The sequence below is a fragment of the Artibeus jamaicensis genome, unplaced genomic scaffold (genome assembly GCF_021234435.1).
Source record: "Artibeus jamaicensis isolate MK-2021 breed Jamaican fruit bat unplaced genomic scaffold, CSHL_Jam_final contig_685, whole genome shotgun sequence".
Classification (NCBI taxonomy): Eukaryota; Metazoa; Chordata; class Mammalia; order Chiroptera; family Phyllostomidae; genus Artibeus; species Artibeus jamaicensis.
This window is the reverse complement of record NW_026521924.1, coordinates 8,298,712-8,318,959: the sequence shown is the minus strand read 5'-3', so window position 1 is coordinate 8,318,959 and position 20,248 is coordinate 8,298,712. Positions and strand designations below refer to the sequence as shown.

Sequence of the window (20,248 nt, the reverse complement as noted above, 5' to 3'; positions counted from 1 at the left end):
TTTCTCTACAAAAAGGAGCAGGACTTAAGCACAATGTCAAAGCTCATCAATTCAGCTATTTCTGAGTTTATAAATCAATGGTTACCAAGATGTGGTCCCTACACTGACAACATCAGCATCCCTTAGGAACCCTGCTGAATCAGCACCTCTGTGGTGGGGCCCAATAACATGTGATGTAACAAGCCGCACAGGTGCTGCTGACACTCACTAAACTTTGAGAACCACTTCTATGGCTACCTGTTTTAAGCCAATTCTAATTGATAATTGCACCATTTAGAGTGAACAGCTTGCATTTTTATGATCATTTGTGTTAGACAGGTAAAAGTGAATAATTTGAACTGCTTAGGGCACCAGGTTATATTTGGGGATGTTGGAATATTTTGGAACTAGATAGAGGTGGTTGTTGCACAATATTGTGAATGCACACTAAACACCACTGAATTCCTTACTTTAAAAAATGGTTAATTTTATGTTACATGACTTTTTAAAAAAATTTCAGAAGAAGATATAAGGTAAATGAAAGCCCTTCAAAACTCAAGTGCTTTAGGCATGACAGTCTAGACTAGAAACCTACAGATCAAAAAATTCCCCAACCCATAATCATTTGATTTTTCAGTATATACTAATTTTTTCTAGACACATATGATATTATATATTTTAATTATGCAATTACTAAAGTTCCCTGAGTATACATGAATATTAGAGTATCCATCAAACTGTGATTCCAGTGCTGGTGATGGAAAGTTTCTTATAAGAATATTTTGATGAGTCAAACAATAGATCTTAACTACAAACACAACAAGGGAAATCATTATTTGTTGCCTATCATTGTTGTAGTGATGATTATAAAAGAGGTAGAGAGAATAAAAATCAGACTTTTAGAATTACATATTAGGAAATGTCTTCTAGCACCCCAACCCTCAGTGGCATGACTCGAGGGGGTCCATCCATATATATTCCATGAATGACTTAATCCTTGTGGAATATAATATAGGGTTTTATATTTTATACTATGATCTGGGGATGCCCTCTGAAGTTGTGCAGCACATATGTCTCGGATATTGTGCTTTGTGGGCAGAGGACTTGATAGCTACAGAACAAATTTATTATAAATTTCATTGGTGAAATATGTTTTTAGTAAATATACTAAAAAAAATCTTATGAAGTCAATGTGGAAAACAATAATTAAGGCTTAAAGTAACATTTTATTGTATTATATAAACTGATAATCCCACTTCTTAAAATAGACATATCATAATATAGAATATTGGAAAACATTTAAAATATAAAAAAGAAAACCACTTTTCTTCACCCGTACAACTGAGCAATAACAGCTGTTGTATGTTGTGAGTGTATGTATGTGTGAATGCAGATCACACATTTGTGCATAGATTCCAGTCAATAACATGTGGTATATCCCATTCTGGAAACTATTTTTCTGTTAGCATATCATATTTTCATTGGCAAGAAGTGCTTTTTTACAATATCAATATCATTTTAAGAGTTGCATAATATTCCAACTATGAACATAATTTACTTGATTAATTGATTAATTTCCTCTAATCGTATACCCTTAACATCATCAATAGGTGCTGTGACTTTAAGCAAAAGAATATATAATGAAACCAGTTTTACCATAGGTTAATTGATTTAAACAAGAGTTAAGTTTTTACAGCATCTCATTAACTGTATAGAAAAGCGACATCATTCAAGGACTTGCTGCATCTACCAGTGGCATCTAGCTTTTCATTAAGGTATACAAGGTCTGTTTGGAAAAAGTTCAGCCATTGTTAATGTAATGAGAACAGTTTCCACAACACTGATGTAACCTGGCAGCCAAGGAAAGTGGACTAGACTGCACATGTGTGAACATTGAGGACTTCACTGTACTAGTAGGAGGGGCAGTAGATGCTGTTGAGTGAGTATGTGTACTGTGTGGCTATTGCATTCAAAATGACTGAGTGAATAGAGCAATGAATCTGCATCAAATTTTGCATTAAGCTTGCACATTCCTCCATGGAAACTATTTGGATGATTCACAAGGCTGCAGTTATGAGCAACTTGTGATTGGAAGCTTCATCACAACAATGCATCATGTCTTATGCAGAATTTTTTGGCAAAACATCGAATTACCCAAATGACTCAGACACCTTACAGCCCAGATTCAGCACCCTGCGACTTCTAACTTTTCCCAAAACTAAAATCACCTTTGAAAGGGAAGAAATATCAGACCTTTGGTGAGATTTAGGAAAATGTGATGGGGCAGCTGAACACAATTAGGAGGACTGTGTGAGGTCCCAAGGAGCCTACTTTGAAGGGGACTGAGGCATCATTGTCCTATGTACAGTGTTTCTTGTATCTCCTGTCTTCTTCAGCAAATGCCTCTATTTTTCAAGTTACATGGCTGGATACCTTCTGGGCAGACCTCACATATCCCATGACTAACATATTTGCATTTATATTTTGTGCTTTTACTGATTATTATTCTATTTTATTGATTTATGACATTTTTGTTTATACTAAAATCATTAACCTTTCTCTTTGTCAAACATTATTTCTAGTTTGTCACATTAGCTTTAATTTTGGTTTTAATGTCTATTGTTTTCCTATCCTAACATTACCTAAAAATGTACCTGTAGTTTCATCATCATGGTTATGTTGTTTACAGTTAATTCTTTATTTGAACATCAGTATGATTTGTGATATGGTAAAAAAATCTAAATAATTTTTGAATAGTTAAAATATTTTATCACCATTTATTGAAAAACTCAATGCTTTCTGCACAGATTTGGAAAACAAGTATATCCATCTGGATGTGTAAAATAGAACAAGTTACTTCATTTCTGTGTGTCTTAGCTCTCTCTCCCGAAAAAGTGAATCTGCAGCACCTCCCTCAAGAAACTAATATACAGAAAACATTTAAAAGCCAATCAACACAGAATAAATACTTAATCAGCATTAGACTAGTAGTACAATTCATGCTATTTAATCATTATTACCCTTTCCAACTCAATGTGTTACTTATTCCTTTCAGAATATTTACATTTATATTTCTAGATGAGATGGTCTGTGCTCCTTGTGCTTATGTTAACTTTATCAGACTGAATGAGGGACTTGACAGTTTCATAAAATAAAAAAGTTCTTCATCTTATTATTTGTATATTATTAAATATAAAAATTATCTTTGCCAAGATAAATGGACAGAATTCCCCCCCAAACACTTATGAAACCTGAACCTAACTTTTAAAAAATTCTCACCCGATAATATGTTTGCTGATTTATAGAGAAAAAGGAGGGTGGAGTGGGGGCAGGGAGAGGCAGAAAGAGAACACCAGTGTGGGAGAGAAGCCGATCGGTTGCCTGCTGAACACACCGCAACCAGGAATCGAACATGCAACCTTTTTCTTTGTGTTGTTGGTGTGCGGGATGATGTTCCAACCAACTGAGCCACCCAGCCAGGGCAACCCTGAATCTATTTTTAAGACAAGAATTTGAAAACTATTTCAGAGGTTTTGTTGATTTTTGACTCATTAAAAGGTTTTTTTTAGTCAATTTTGATAAATGAGATTTTTCTAGAATAAATTGTTGGAGGTACAACAATGCCAGAAGGTACACACCACTACGGAAGTTGTTTTGACAGCCTAGGCAGGAGGTGATGGTCCACAATTCTAAATTCACCCATTTCACAGTAATCTCAGGCTCAATAAATGGCAATAGCGATCCTGGGAGTCTTCCTTAATTCTCCCCACATCCTATCCCTCAACAAGGCCGGTTGCCTCCATGTCCAAATTACATCTAGAATGTTCACTTCTTTCCACCTCCATTGATTGCCCATTTGCCCCACCACCATGATAGACTTAGAAATAACCTTTTAATTGGCCTCCCTGCCTCTAAAGTTGCCCATGCCACACAAAGTTAGCTTCCAAGAATATAAGTCAAATATGTCATTCTCCTATATTAAACCTAACAGCTTTTCTCTGTTTCAAACAAAAATCCAAATTTTATTCAATCCAAGAGTCCAGTGACTTGGCCCTGCACTTGTGTCCCCAGCTACGTCATCACAGATCACTGTCCCCATCTCTTTCTGTATTGAGCCTCTCTGATTCATGCAGTTTGAAAGAGCCAATGCATTCCCACCTCAGAGCCTAGAACCTTCTACAAACTTTTGTGTGGCTCCCCCTTCTGTTATCAGGGTTATGTTGTGTGGGTCCCTCCTCATGACACCTACCCCCAATCCATTCATGATTTCACCTTCTCCCACTCTATTTTCTTCATTGACTTACAACTTTCTGAGGTTTTCTGGTTCATTATTGTTTATTGGAACAATAAACATTATATGTGTTGTTCACATATGCCTGGCATGTGTTTGACCTCATTAAATAAACCTTGAATGAATGAGCAAGTGACTGAGTGAATGGATGCAGTCAGGATGATAAAAAATGGATGGATGTGAGAGCCTGAGAAATGAGAATTTTTAAAAGATAGATATATGACTAGATTATATGCATATCAAGCTGTACATTTAAAATGCATGCATTCTGTGCTTTTTAATGCATCCCTTAATAAAATAAATTTTTAAATATATATTTAAAATAGCTAGAGAGAACATAAACCTTAAATATATAATATACCTAACTCAGAAGCTTCCATTTTCACACAGACTAAGACCTAATATTTCATGCAAATTAGAAATTTCTTTGAAAATGAGGTTTGGGATTCTGTGAAGATTTTGTGCTCTACCCTGTGGTTGATAAATAAAACTTCTCTCTTTACTCAAGGTAGTAAGTGGGCTTAAAATGAGCTGATAATCATCTTTGGCTTAAAAGAAAAGGGTAGGCTTATAGGGGAAACTTGTTTCAGCTCAAAGAACATTTTAGCACACTTTCCTAAATTAGATATCTTTTCATTACCATGTAACATTTAAAAATTTTTTTTTCATCTCACATGAGGATACTTTTTCATTGCTTTTAGAGAAAGAGGAAGGGAAGAAAAGAAATATTGATGTGAGAGAGAGAAGCATCAATCAATTGGCTGCGTCCTGTACGTGTCCTGACCAGGAATCAAACCTGCAACCTTTTGGTTATGAGATGATGCTCCAACGAACTGAGCCACATCAGCCAGGGCACCATGTAATGGTTGTTAAATATCTGAGTACAAAAATACTTCCTGACATTTATAAAATAATACTTAGATTTATTGGATGATTTCTTGCTTAAGACACTAATGCCCTTCATTAAAATTTTCATAAATGTATTTTATAAAAAAACACACGTGAGTCAGTTGTCATATCACTATGCACAGTGTAGAAACTCAAATACTTTTGAATAAATAAATAAACAAATGAGGATAAAAAATAAAAATGTTAAAGGTGATTATTTAAGGTTTCAGAAAAAGCTTTATTTTATTTATAGATTTTAATATTTGAGTGGATTTGATATTTATTATAATTAGAAGATTGCAACAATTAATTGTACACCAGAAATGGGCTGTGTTATTAGCTCCTAAAATGTTTCGAGATGTATAAATATAGACACCCTAACCTTTTAAGTGTACCCTAAGAAACTGGCCCCAGCAATTCCTGAGACTTCGGAGTTTAGAGAAAGTTAAGTACCTTTTTTTATTCCTTGCCAAAGTAAGGAAGATTTTATTGATTTGAAAGTATTACTTTTCTTCAACTTACTTCCCATTCATTTTCACTCATTCACACAAGAAGATCAGTATAGCAAAAACAGTGTTGGCTATTGGGGATTAGGTTACTGATTTTAACTACACTTATGCTATAACTGTGCATTTCCCAAAGAAGCTAGACCTGGCTCAAGCATTTACATTTGTGGCTTTCAGCATAAAAATGAGATTGAAGTTTGGAAGCTCCTCAGCATTGGGAGAAGTGGGAATGGTGAGGTTCAGCCAAAGACAGTGAAAAACAAAAAGTCATTGGGCTGGGGGATCATATCCTTAAAAACTGAGCATTTTATATGTGCTCACACCAACACATCCACCTAGTCAGCCTCCATTTTAAGCAATTACTTCCCTTTCAGTTCACCACCTATCATTAGGGCAAGAAAACTTTATCATTCACCAAGAGTAAAAATATTTTCAAGTTTTCTCCAAAAACACTGAATTTCATGGTTCACTTGTGTCTTCTATCAGAGACATAAAGCAACTTCCTTCACAGCATCATGAGGGCACACTGAGGGGTAATAGATGAACATCCACATTCATGCACAAGAAATTAACCTATAGAGTTCAGTGATTTTTAATATAACCAGAATGGTACAGCCATGGCCACTATATAATTTTAGATTTTCCTCCCTCCAAAAATAAATCCTGTACTCATTAACAGTCACTCTCCCCCAGTCACTGTAACAGTCACTACAGTAACAATCACTACCTTCCCCCAGACCCTGGTCACCATTAATCTACTTTCTGTCACTATATGACTGGTCTAGACGCTTCGGGTTAATGGACTCATATAACATGTGATCTTTAGTGAATGGCTTCTTTAACTTAGAGAAACATTTTCAAGATTCATCCATGTGGTAGCATGGAAAAGTACTTCATTGTTTTTAACTGCTGTGTAATATTCCATCGTAGAGATTATACCATATTTGTTTATACAATCACGAATTGATGAACATTTGGCTTGTTTCCACTTTTTGGCTGCTTTGAATGATGCTATTCTGAACTTCCATGTACAAGTTTTTGTTTAGACATGCTTACATTTCTTTATAGTACCTCTGTGCTTGACATCTCAAGAAACCGTGAAACTATTTTTCAAAGTGGCTGCACCATTTTACACCCACCAGCAGTTTTACTTTTTGGTGCTTTATCAGATAGAATTTACAACTCTTTTTTCTTGTTCTGTCAGTTATCTTTTTACTTTCTGGATAGTATCTTTTGAAATGAAAAGTTGTTAGTTTCAGTGAAGTCTGATTTGTCTGTTTTTTCTTTTGTTGCTTTGCTCCTGGTGTTTAATAAACCACTGCCTAACTCAAGCTATGTTTCATATTAATGAGGAAATTTACACTTAAATTTTTACCTTTGTTTTTATTTTAATTTGTAGACACTAAGGATGGAATATAGGAGTGGTATAGAGGTTGCCATCCATAGGCTTATATGAGCCAACCACAATATGAATGTAAAAATTTACTTTAAAATAAAAGCCCTTGTATTTTCAAAGTTAAGAAAACATGTATGCAAGCTAATCCCATTGGGCCCCATCTTCTAAAATTCTCAGTTATAAAACATAGGGAAATAGTTTATTTTTGATAAGATTGAGCCTTCGTGTAAAAAAATTCTTATATCAGTTTAAAATTAAAAATACATCAGTATCTTTAACAAAGGGATCACCAGGAAAGCTCTCCACTCTAGTCAGTTTATTCGCAAAGGTCACCTAGTTGACAGACTGCCCCGAATATCTTAGAAGCCTCTATTAAAACTTTATTTTAACAATAAAAAAATTATGAGTTCCTTAATCCCTGAAAATATGACATCCGTATGTTTTTTACTTTTAGAACCTGTAGAAACAATGTCTTCATGAGGGCTAGGATTACCAAGATGGCTAGGAACAGGGACTAAAATATTTTTATTGGTCAAATGCAGTTTATAGAGTTTTATTGGCCGAATGTGTACAAAATACTTAATGACTCTTTGATCAACTCTCTTAGTGTTTCTGCTGGTCTTTCAGGAACATTTACTCTGCACTATTCATGCATTTTCAAACTCATAAGTGGGATAGTCACCTCATGTTTTCTCTGTTGAAAGACCAACCAGCTTTATAGTTCCCCCTTTTCATTTCCTTAAACACAATTGGGTGGCCTTCTTCTGTGCTCTAAAAGCACTTACCCTTCCCACTCAAAAGATCTGCTATTTTTCTTCTCTCCCAGAAAATTGGAACCTCAATAACAAAGACTATCCTTCATTTATGAACATAATTCTAGTACAGATAATGGATACAAAAGAATACAGTTGGTTGAATGAAGGAGGAAAAAGGAAAGGAATGCATGAAAGAAGTATTTATTTTTCTAAAGGAAAAAAGAACACATTAAAAGGCCCTTCAAACAGTACCCTACACTTTCTAACACTATTCTGAATTTGTAATTTCCTCTGTGGTGCATTATAGCACTGTGGGCCACAGGCATGGCCCAAAACAGTCATGCAAAATGACACCAATGACCACCATTAATTATGGCATTTTTATTCAGAGGCTAGAGCATGACTACTGCAAGTCCATTTCAAGGTCTTGTAGGAGCAGTAAGTTCAATAATGGACACTTGGGTACTGAGTTCATGAACATTAGCAGTGTCCCTTAAGCATACCTTTGATTATTTGTAATAACCTTAGAGGGGGAAATTCAGCACATGGGCTTGTAGCTGTCTCCCTTCCATGCCAGAATGACCTTCAGTCAATATTGTAAGATTCTCTTATAAAGTCTTGTGTAGCATGAAAAGTAACTTTTCATGTTAAATGTTCCCATTTAAACAAAAACTTTATTCTTGGTTATTTGTAAAAATGATTACCTTCTTGTTTTTTTCACCATGTCACAATGATGTGCATGGTCTTTGTAAGTGTTTGCAGAGTATATGAAGGATGAAGAGAAAATAGATCCTTATAAACTAAATATTTTGATAATATCAAGATACAAAAGGCCTCTCCACTCATGAAAATCAATCAAAAAGTAATTTAAAAGATCGATAGATTTCAGTATTAAAAATTTTTAATTTCTGTAGAGAGTTGGGTTTATTTCTGGGCTCTCTGTTCTGTTCCATTGGTCTATGTGCCTGTTTTTATGCCAGTACCAGGCTGTTTTGATTACAGTGGCCTTGTAATACAGTTTGATATCAGGTATTGTGATTCCCTCCTACTTTGTTCTTTCTCAAAATAGCAGCTGCTATTCGAGCTCATTTATGGTTCCATATAAATTTTTGAAGTGTTTGTTCTATGTCTGTGAAATATGCCATTGGTACTTCCATAGGTATTGCATTGAATCTGTATATTGCTTTGGGTAGTATGGACATTTTAAGAATCCTAAAACATCAATTTCAAAGAACCTATGCACCACAATGTTCATAGCAGCACAATTTATAATAGCCAAGAGTTGGAAGCAACCTAGGTGCCCATCAGTAAATGAATGGATCCAAAAATTGTGGTAAATATACACAATGGAATTCTATGCAGCAGAAAGAAGGAGCTACTACTCTTTGCAACAACATGGATGGAACTGGAAAGCATTATGCTGAGTGAAATAGGCCAGGTGTTGAAAGACAAATACCATATGATCTCACCTTTAACAGGAAGCTAAACAACAAAACAAATAAGCAAGCAGAAAAAAAAAAACAAAGACACTGAAATAGAGAACAAGGGACAGTGACCAGAAGGGGGAGAGAAGGGAATTTAAGAGGGGAAAAAGGGGAGGGATTTGGAGGAACAAGTATGAAGGACACAGGGACGAGAACTAAGGGGGGTGGAAATGAGAGGGAGGTGGGGAGCACGGGGTGGGGGAGGCTGGGATGGAAGAAATAGACAAAAAAACTGTACTTGAAAAATAACTAAATAAAATTTTAAAAAATAAAAGAAAAAATTTAATTTCTATAGAAAAAAGGTATCATGACAAATAATAAGACAAATGATACATTTGGAAAACTATTACAACATATTTTCAGGAAAAAGGTTAACAAATACAGTCTTATATAAATCAGTAAGCCAAAGAGAAATATCCTCCTGGGGGATAAGAGCCTGAATAAACAGTTCGTACTATAAAAGAATATGAATGCAGTCAACAAGAAGAGATGCTTCCCCTAACTAGTAATTTTAAAACACAAATAAAAATAATAAGATATGTTTTTTCAGTAGACTAGTAGAGAGGAAAAATTGTCCAATAAGTCATCTTCACGAGTTCACGTGTTTTTTGTGAGGCTGTAAACGAGCACTGACTCTGCAGAGAGTGTCCAGAAGTGTGTGTTACAAGTTAGGTATGAATACCTCGAGGCCCTGCAGTTCCAAGCCTGGGAATTTATCCCAACTACATTATCAGTCAAGTGCATGGAAGTAAATGATAATACACACACAAAGGTGCTGAAGCATTGTTTATAAGAATAAAACTTGTTCAGTGATAAAAGGTGTTCAGTTATCATGCACTCTTGTCATAGAGTATGGCAGAACCAATTAAAAGAACAATATATGCCTGTGTTTTTGAACACTTCATCAATGTATTGCTAACTAAGGAAGTTACAAAGGAATATATGTAGTTTGATACTACTTATACAAGATTACTTGTGTGTGTGCATGTTTATGTAAAGAAATGTTCTAAAGAAAATATTTGAGTGGATTAAAGAACTCAGTAAGTGGAATGATTTGAGTTAGCCCTTGACAATAGGATGATTTGAGCTCTTCTGATATGAAACTGGGTAGGAGACATTACAATTCATGCTAAAATATTCCATGCATTAAGTGTTATCTTCTTAGGGTGATTTAAAAACTTTTGATCTACCAGGTTGCAAAGGATTTATAAAATCCCCCAGGGAAAACTGTGGTAGAGGAGAGGAAAGGTGAGGAATGCTGAGAAAAGTGGGAAGGAGGGAAAAGTATAAAAAGAAGGTAAATGATATTTGAGAACAGAGGTGAAAACAATTGCCTAAAAATTAATTAGGACAAATCAACAAGTAAAATTAAAAGAAATGACTAATAATTTCCTGGGAATACTTAGTGTTTTCTATCCATTTTTTATAGAATTAAGAGAGGTTCAGACTCCTTGAGTTCCTTTGTTGTTCTTGTTTGAAACTGTTCTAACAATTTCAGGGATAGTGTTATGACTTGGAGATATCATTAACCTATCTAATCTTACTGAATAGACACATTCATATAACTCTCAAGATAAACTTCTTACTGAAAGTTGAGGTCTTAGAGATGACAACTTTGGTTGTCATGTATAATGTTGGATTATTTTGATGGATGGATAGAAAGATATTTGAAAAGACATTTTCTTACTTTCAAAGGAAAGACATACATGAGAAGGCATATTTAAGATAGGCTTACCTAGATGCTACTAGTAATTTCCTATAAACTAAATGTTAGGCCTCCTCCAGACTTTGAATTATAAAGAGCTTTATATCTCTGTTTCTGAAGAAATAACACATTATCAATCTTTATGCATTATAGAGTAGAAATAACTTATTTAGATAGAGTAATAAAGAATGAGATGTAAAGAAAACAAGAAGATAAATCTGAACATTAAGTAATAGTTAATCTTGAAATATTTTGAGAGTCCTTAGCAAACACATATTCACATCTGTATTTAGACATTTTCAAATAAGTATCATTCACTTCAGATTCCTTTAGTTATTTGTATCAAATTGACAAGAAAATTTCTCTCCTTTAAACTCCTACAATATGGAGGGTCTCCACCCACAGAGCCCCTCTGTTCACCACAAATGAGAGTAATTCTACCAAGACCTGATCTTCTTGGGGAGGAAAGGTGGCCAACATCTCAAAGGAGAAGGGCTTTGAGCCTGTTCCTCAATGGGCTTTTATTGGGTTCAGTTTGCATAGGAATAAAAATCATAAAGCTCATCAATCATTGTCAGGCAGTAATGATCAAACAATAGATAGATAATATTCAAAGAACTCTGGGGGCTTATTCTGAGTCAGGGTCAGATAGCCAAAGGGCCATAAACCTTTGGGAAACAAACTCATTTTATGCTTGGACTCTTATTTCAATTGAGAGCATTCTTAGCAAAACAGTTTTCACAGGATTTTATGCATTCTTTTCTTAGGCCTGATTACCCCAAAACTGCCCGTTCCAGCAAAGGGCCACACCTGCCTCTGGCATTGTTTCAGGCTTAAGTCATGTGGGCAGCCAAAAAATTAGGAGACTTCTTACAGATAGAATGAGGACTCAGGCCCTTGAAAAACTGAGGGGTGAGGGTCCATCACCCCTTTTCTATAGTCCCCTAAGTCCTTCCCTAATGGCCCCTTCATGACCATGCCTGTCTTAGGTTGTCCCTCCCTTGAGGAATCTAACCCATCATTAGCTAACCAGTCATCTACCTGGGGCCAAGCAGGGTGAAGTAAAGGGGGCAGAGGCAGCACCCCTGTCTGAAATAATAAGCTTTGTCTTCTTAGTGGCTCATGGTCCCAAGGTCTTTTACTCAGCCTTAGCCATGGGAGGGTTACAGCTTCTGAAACGAGGCAGGGTGGTTCCCAACACTACAATGCTTTATAATTTTACTAAGAAAAAGATAAATAGCTAAGAATTTTTTCACCGTAAGTTTTCATGTTATATTTAAAATAAATTGACATCAGTCATCACAAAAATATATGAACTCTTTCTGTACAATGTCACATAGTACAATTTGCAGATTTAATTTTGATCCTCATATCAATGTGTTGAAGTGAGCAGGCATTATTGTCATCCAATTGTGTAAAAACTAAACTACAACTCAAAGAAATCAGGTTGCCTAATTTTCAAAGCTAGTTAAATGCAGAAGCAAGAAACATAAAATTTCTAGATATGATTTGTCCTTTAGCACTCCTTAAGTTATGCTTCCCACAGAAGAGTGAATTAAGGAAAATATAAAATTAAAATACATGTGTTTCGAATATAGTCAGCCAAGTATAGACTGACTGTATATACATAATTTACATAAATGTAAACATAGGGGTCAGCAAAAGTAGGTTTACAGTTCATATGAAAAATGATATAACAATTAATAAATAACACAAGAATAAACCCTGTGTTTTGTATACTGATAACTGTAAACCTACTATTGTCATTCCCCATAGAAATAGGTCTTTCTTGACAAATAACAAAGTAAATATACATAAATAAATACAATTTTTCTGGGGCCTATAAGAGATTATATTATTTGGTAGACACTTCCATATTGGCCTTCATTTTCGAGTTATTGATTTATTCTTCAAGTACTCACAGTTTGTTATATGCTGCCCCAAAGACTTGTAATTATTATTTATTCCTATAAATACCTTTTGAAGAAGATACTACTATTACATCATCCAACAGATGAAGAAACTGAGGCTTAGAAGGGCTAGGAAAACTTCGTGAGGTCACATTGCTTTTAATCAGCAGAGCCAAAACTCAAAAGTCAGACAGAAGGATACAATTTCTACTGTCTCTTCCAAAACCCTTAGCTGGACACGTGGATTTTCAAGAAACTGCAAAGGAAATATTGTTTGTGTTTGTTAGTATTAAGGAATTGTTGGACCTTCTTTTTTGGACAAGGTTTGGGGAGCTGAATGAAAAAGATGAAGGGATTAAGAAATACAAATTGACAGTTACAGAATAGTCACAGGGATGCAAGGTTCAGCACAGAGAAAATAGTCAATAAATAACACTGTAATAGCTATGAGTGATGCCAGGTGGGCACTAGAATTACCAGGGAGAATCACTCTGTAAATTATATAAATGTCTAATCACTATGCCATACACCTGAAACCAATATAAAACAATATTGAATGTCAACTGTAGTTGAAAATTTTTTAAAAAAAGAAAAAAGATATGCTTGGCTTTAACTTATATTCTGAGGTGCCAGAAGCCCCTTTGGTACCACCTGAATGCATCAGAGTTCCATGTTAGGAGGCAGACACCACAACAAAACAGGTGGAATAAAAACACCCATAAAGGACTCACTGACTAGGGAGCATTTAATCAATGCTGCTGCGTTCTTTTACAGGACTCATTATTCTTCTAAAACTTGGCCAAAGAAATACTGAAATTTACTTAGATGCACTGACCCTGCCCCCACCAAAAGTTGAAGGGGAATGGAATGCATTTCACCCTCTATGGGGGACAGGGTTAAAACAAGAAGAGACACAGGACTTCTAATTGCCTGCTGTGTACACACCCCTCAGCCTGAGGACTTTCTGCACTGGGACAGTGATGACTGTGCCTGTGAATTTTGCTGGTGGTGAGGTGCCTGCATGTGTCAAAGAAGGCTGAGGCAGGGTAGTGTGAAACATGAGTCTCGAGCTGTCTGTTCATTAGAATTTTTCAGTTTGGCATATGTGAACTAGATGATGATGAGGAAACTAGTTGTTTGTCCATGGACCTGCTTTTTAGCTGCTCTGTACTCCATACACTTTTCCTTACAGTGAGGATGTCTATACAAACAATGACTAAACTCAATGGTTTAGTTCCATTTCTTTCCCAGGAGGGCAAGTGCGTGATACCATTAAATCATATTTCTTTCCTATTTTAATTTCACATTGGGGTTCTTTTATATGTTAATGCAGTGTCTACAATATGGAGGTTAAGAGATGTTGATTTATTGAAGTTTATGCTGCCAGCTAAACTGTTTTCATGATTTTTGTATAAACTTCATCAAATTGGATATGCTGTGTGTAACACGATGTGATATGGGAGGACTTAGGCTTTCCAGTCAGATGTACTTGGAGTCTGTTGTCCCTCTTCCCCATTTTTAAAAACTGGTCAAACTGTCTCCCCAAACTTCAGAGTTCTTATTTGCAAATTGGGAAAGAAAAACAGAGCTACTTCTTGGAGTTAGTTTGCAAATTAAATAGAGGAGAACAATAATGAACAGCTAGGATGCTGCTTGACATGTAGTTTCTGATTAGTTATAGTTACTATTTTTATAGAGAGCTGAACCATTCGAAATCTAAATCTGTTTGCTGCCGTGATGAATTTTCGTTAAGTGTGGATCTCATTAACTACATGAAGATCAGTCAATATCAGGAAAATGTCTCTCCTTCAACTCTGTAGCAGACTTTTGCAGTGCACTCAGTCCCTGGCTCTCCCCTAGATGTTTCCTGTGCAGAGGTCCCATACTGTCCTGAGAACATGCTCTGGTCATGGAAATGCAAGGGAGTTGGCATCCCAGACGAGACTCTCCACCAGTGACAGATGGTAGCTGACAGATCACTACTTTATGATCTAGGCTCCTTGGGGTCATTCTGAGGTGTGTTCATATGGTCTTGGACTGGCCCTGGTTGGACTGAGCCTCAGATGCCCAAAGTGCTTAAACCACTCATTAACACACTTCTTAGGATCTTGCTTTCCTCCTTGTCTCGCTTGCCCACTTCCTCATCATGCATCCTGTGATCACTTCCAAAACAACCTCTTGTCCAAAGATCTTTGACTCAGGTCAGCTTCTGGAGCATCAAGATAAACTTTCTATAAACCAAGCATGTATACTGCAACCTAGAAATCTTACTGGTATAATGCAACTTCTTGAAATAGACAGCATTTCCCCAGCTCTGAAAATGTCCTTTCCCTTGGACATCTCCAAATCCTGGGACTAAGTTAGTTGCTCCAAGAAATTGGGCACCTAATTCCAATGCTTCTTTTTCTGCTTCTTCTGAGTGTCAGCCTGCCTGGATGCCTTCAGCACCCTTTCCTACTTATTCCCTTTCTTTCTAGCTTGTGAAATGACATTAGTCCACACCCTGAGCTTGTTCCTGGAGAGGAGGAAAACTTCAAGCAGTTAAATTTTTAATTAATCACTAGACTACTATTTAGAGGCTCTCCTTGAATGTTACTTATCTCTTTTCTATGGCTAATCCCAAGCATAACAAAATTTCTAGTTTGCCTTTACATTTCTTATAAATCTTTTCCCTCTTTTATATCTGAATAGTGTGTTAACTTTAGTTCAATCAACTCATGCTTGGTATTTTTAGACCACTTTATTTTGGCTGGAGATGCATAGCCAGGTCAACTCAATTTTTTCCTCTTCACCAGCCTTTACTCTGAGGCCCCTCATGAGTGAAATGGAGACTGACCATACAAATTCATTACCACTTTATTTAAAACAAATATAGAAGATCTTGTTCTGATAATAACACTGTTGAGATATAAAGGACAATACAGTACCAGATCTTATTTTTTCTCTATTGTTTTCCCATAGTCACATTTCTTTGCCATAGTCAGTCTGTTCTTAATATCACTTCAGTATAATGAGGAATTCATCTCTTTCATTTCTGACTTTTGTACTGATTAAGCAAAGACTTTCATATACCTGATCCTTTATATGAATGAAATGTATATGATCCTTTATATGATGATCCTTTATATGAATGGATTAAAGTTACATCTATATAACTGTAATTCAGATTGAAAATATTGCCTTAAGTGTTGGGAATAAAATTAACCTAATACCCAAGTTGTTCAATAAGCCTAAAATTCAGTAAAGACATATTTCATGGGGATGGAAGATAAGGAAGGCAAATTTTCCCCCAAAAATGAAATCTAGATATCTTTAAAAAATCTTTTATTTTCTGGGTATCTGATATACAAATAAAATAGCTTTTCTTAAAAGTCATATTGAGGAATGACATTTGAAACTGGTCTTCAACTGTTTTTAAAAAATTATCCTTTCGTTTGTGTTTATTCTGTCCATGAATTCACAATATTTTGAATACTATGTTATAATGAGAGCAACCTAGGCTGTAATGCAGTCCTTGTGTCCCTGTGCAGATGAGTCTTTGCTTTCTTCAGTGGCCTATTACCTGGAAATGAGAATCATTAACTTGGGCAACTTGGCTCTCTTTGCAACAGACATACAGTAATTTAATCGCAAATCCTGGTGATTGAGAAGGTGAGCTTATTTAGTCAGACAGTCTCTATTTTGTAACTCTTAAAGGAGTAGAGGTGATCTAGGACTTAACTGTTAAAAGTGCAATTAAACTGTGTAGCCTCCAGGGTTCCTAGTTGGTCTCGTTAATTCCACTGTGGAGATGTAGCCAGGATACTGTACTGGGGAAAGCAAGTTTTGAGTGCTACCTTAGCGAAAATTGAAATTTCAAATTTAAGTCCTCTCTTTCTTTTCTTGAGATATATGTTTAATGTTTTGCAACAGAGAATTGAATGTCTTTAGAGAGTGGTGTGAATAGCTTATAAAATTTCCAGGAATTTCTATCAATTGCAGGGACCAAGTAATGTATTTAAGTCCAGTAGCAATCCCGACTAAGTAAATCCTTCTCTGAAAACTGATCAGGAGATTCCATCAGTGAGGGACATTCGGATATAAAGTTCCTTAAAAGAATAGCTTTTTGGAGGAGGTGTTTCTTCCAAACTGTCTATAGGTTTCTGCTCTGGTTACAGTTTTTCATTTTGTTTATTTGATTTTTAAGTGCACGCACTCGGACCCCAGCTCTGAGAGTGATGAACCCCAGAAACAATAATTTCTTTAGAATCTCCTTCCAGTGAATTACTTCCCCCGTAAGGTCCTCTCAAAATTTAGTGTTTTGCTGTTTATCCTTCTAGACAGTTCCCTCTTTGCCTAATCTCAGAGGATCTGCTGAAAACAATGGAGTGTAACGTCTATTGCTTGAAAGAAGACATCTTTTTCAGTAAACATATCGACATATTAAATAATGAGGAATGAGCTTTGAAGCCACCATGTCAGCTTGGGATATTATGTTCAACATGAGAAATCCTAAAAGTACATATAAGAAGAAAAGTGAAGTCACTTCTAAAAGGAGAGAATTCTAATATTACCAAATTTGGTGTCACTAAAAGGAAATAGATGAATAAAAGATATAGTTCTGGAGAAAAATGAAATGATTAATGTTTGCAGAGAAAGAAAATGTAGTTTAGTATGATCCATCACCAAAAAGGGCATTAGTAAGGAACTTGCTAATGATATAACTTGAAAAGAGTTCTCTGTTTACTTCCAGTACTATACAATTTTAAAATATTGTGTAGTTTCTATTAGAAAAAAATATTTTCCAAATCTAACTATTTCTTCAGTTCATGCTTAGTAGTCTTTTATTATTTGTTGTAATAATGTTAATCATCTCAGATACAGAGAGACTTATATAATGAATCCTCAAGTACCTCCTTCTCAAATTCAACCATCATCATATCATTTGGTAGATTGCTTTATTCTCCCAGTTCAGGACAGCACCTCTAAACACTTCATTAAAATTTTTAATTACATAAAAACCAATAGTTTTTTCAATACACACACACACACACACACACACACACACACACATTAGTGGACATTTTTACAGAGATGCCACAAAGTGTTGATCATCTTTCTTATAAATTTCTTGTGACTGTCCCTAACAGTCCCTAACGGTACATTAGGGACAGTAAGAATCTCAGAAGCCCTTTTCCAGAATTATTTTCTATCCTGGATACCTCCTCTGAGGTCTCTGTACTTGCTTCGTGTTCCTATAGTTCAAGGACAATTCGGGTAAACTCCTGACTCCCACACCTAGTCCCTGCAGTTCTGAGAGGTGTCACTCAGTTCCAAGGGTTTCTGAGAATTCTTTTTCTCTTCCAAGTATATATAAAAAAAATTAAGTACTGATCAAATATATTTACCCTTCTAACCTTGCCTCAGTGGCATTCAAACACTATGATGCAATCAGCTGGTATCATTCTTTAATTAGCCTTTATAAAAATCATAGTTTTTGAACATTCTTTTTAAATCTTACATTAATGCTTGAATGCTAAAAATGTCCCCTTGTAGCTATTACTGTTTGTTTATTTAATACTTTTTTTACTGTATTCCTCTTTTTTTCTAGGTCATGCAAATTTATGTTTTCTGTGATAGCGTTTGATCTTTCTAGGCGGTCTGATGTACTTGATAAGCTTTCAACTTGTTAGTCAAGTTGAAGTTTCAGTTATATTGGACACAGCTGTGAAATAGGAGTCTCTCTTCCTCACTCACCTGAAAGTGTTCCCCTTCAGGCAGCCAAACCAAGAAAAAGATTTTATTAACTAAAGAGAGAATTAATGGCACCATGTCAAATAACTCAGCTGGAAAGCTTTTGTTTGTTTTCTTTCTTTCTTTTTTTTTTTAAGTAAGAATGCTAAATGTAAAAACCTCAGAAGGGAAATCAGACTAACCAGCCTAAGTAATCCAGCCCTGTTAGCCTAGCTTTTAGCTAGATAAATAAGAATTCAAGTTAATTCCTTACTCAGAAGCTGGCTGCCAATTTGCCAAGTGATTGATTTGATGCTAATTTTCTGCATAGACCTCTCATTTCTTTCAAGGCCTGCCCTTGAAGGAAAATAAATTCAGCCAAGCTGACTGAGCCCTATTTCAGGTCTTACTTTGAATTCAGAAGGTTGGGGAATTTCCTTTTCCCAGCAGGACCCTTATCTTCAAGGCATCCTCTTTTAGGATGTTCCAAAGAATGCAACTCGACCTGAAAAGACTGCAGAAGTTTGTTTCTGTGTCCTAACTCCAGTACACTCTGTTTCTACGAGGTAGACTTTTTCAGCATCCACCTATGAGTGAGATCATCCAGTATCTGTCTTTCTCCGCCTGACTCATTTCACTTAAATGCCACGAGAGCCATAAGTCCTGAGCCAGAAATTCTCTCTCCACAACCTTTGGGCAAGTTACTTAAACCTCCCTGGTCTACACTGAAGGTTGAGGGACTTCAACTCATCCCTTTTTCTAGTAAGAATAAAAGGCAACTTTGCTTTCAAGACATTCTGCCTCTGTTTTAAAATTATGCTACCATGTTGGAACCTCTAGTTATAGGCTGATTTTCTTCCGCTTGCTCTCCAGGACCCGAAATTACGTGAACTTCTGGATGTGGGGAACATCGGACGTCTGGAACATCGCATGATAACAGTGGTATATGGACCCGACTTAGTTAACATCTCCTATTTGAACCTTGTGGCTTTCCAAGAAGAAGTGGCCAAGGTAGGGTGCGTACTTTGAAGGAACTTAGAAGTTGTCACCTTGATCTGAATTCTTATGACACTGTACTAATACCCCAAAGACTTTGAGTTTTTGTCATGTTTAACATGTGTTAAAAGTCCATCTAAAATAATTCAGCTACTGAGGAGAAGTATAATCAAACCCTTTCTAGTAATGGCATCTACTTAGAATTATGGAGATTTTTTTTATTAGCAATGAGGCATTTGATATAATAGGTTTGCAAAAGAAAATATAGGTAAAACCACATTCTATTTTACCTAAACACCTATCCCTATTCATTCTCTCACATCAGGCCACTTCCCACCCCACTGTCTTCCCAATACTCTGGGAGGGCAGGCATCTTTGGCACCTTTACAACTCATTTTTACCCTGTGCAGCAACTAGCCCATGACCATGCACATAGTAGCTGTTCAATTAATATGAGAAAGAATGAAAAACAAAATTTCAAATAATAATATTTAGTGATAAAGAATATTTATTCATCTATGGACCAAAAAGATAAATCACCTAAGGCCTCTCTATTAAGAAGTTGCTAATCTATTAAAATAGTGAGCTTTTCAGATGCATACAGAAATAAGTAGAGTATTGGTGAG

The 20,248-nt window shown here is 35.8% G+C and overlaps 1 protein-coding gene across 7 annotated transcripts in view; it reads left to right on the top strand.

The window, feature by feature from the left end:
* PLCB1 (phospholipase C beta 1) overlaps positions 1–20,248 on the top strand; it is a 670,267-nt gene that overhangs the window by 401,350 nt on the left and 248,669 nt on the right. For all 7 annotated transcript variants that reach the window (XR_008392621.1, XR_008392622.1, XM_053671063.1 and 4 more), the window contains exon 4: positions 19,500–19,637. Coding sequence is in view for 5 of the 7 variants with exons in the window: in XM_053671063.1 (XP_053527038.1) it covers positions 19,500–19,637 (138 nt within the window). In the remaining 2 variants the exon portion in view is untranslated. The remainder of the gene's footprint in view (positions 1–19,499; positions 19,638–20,248) is intronic.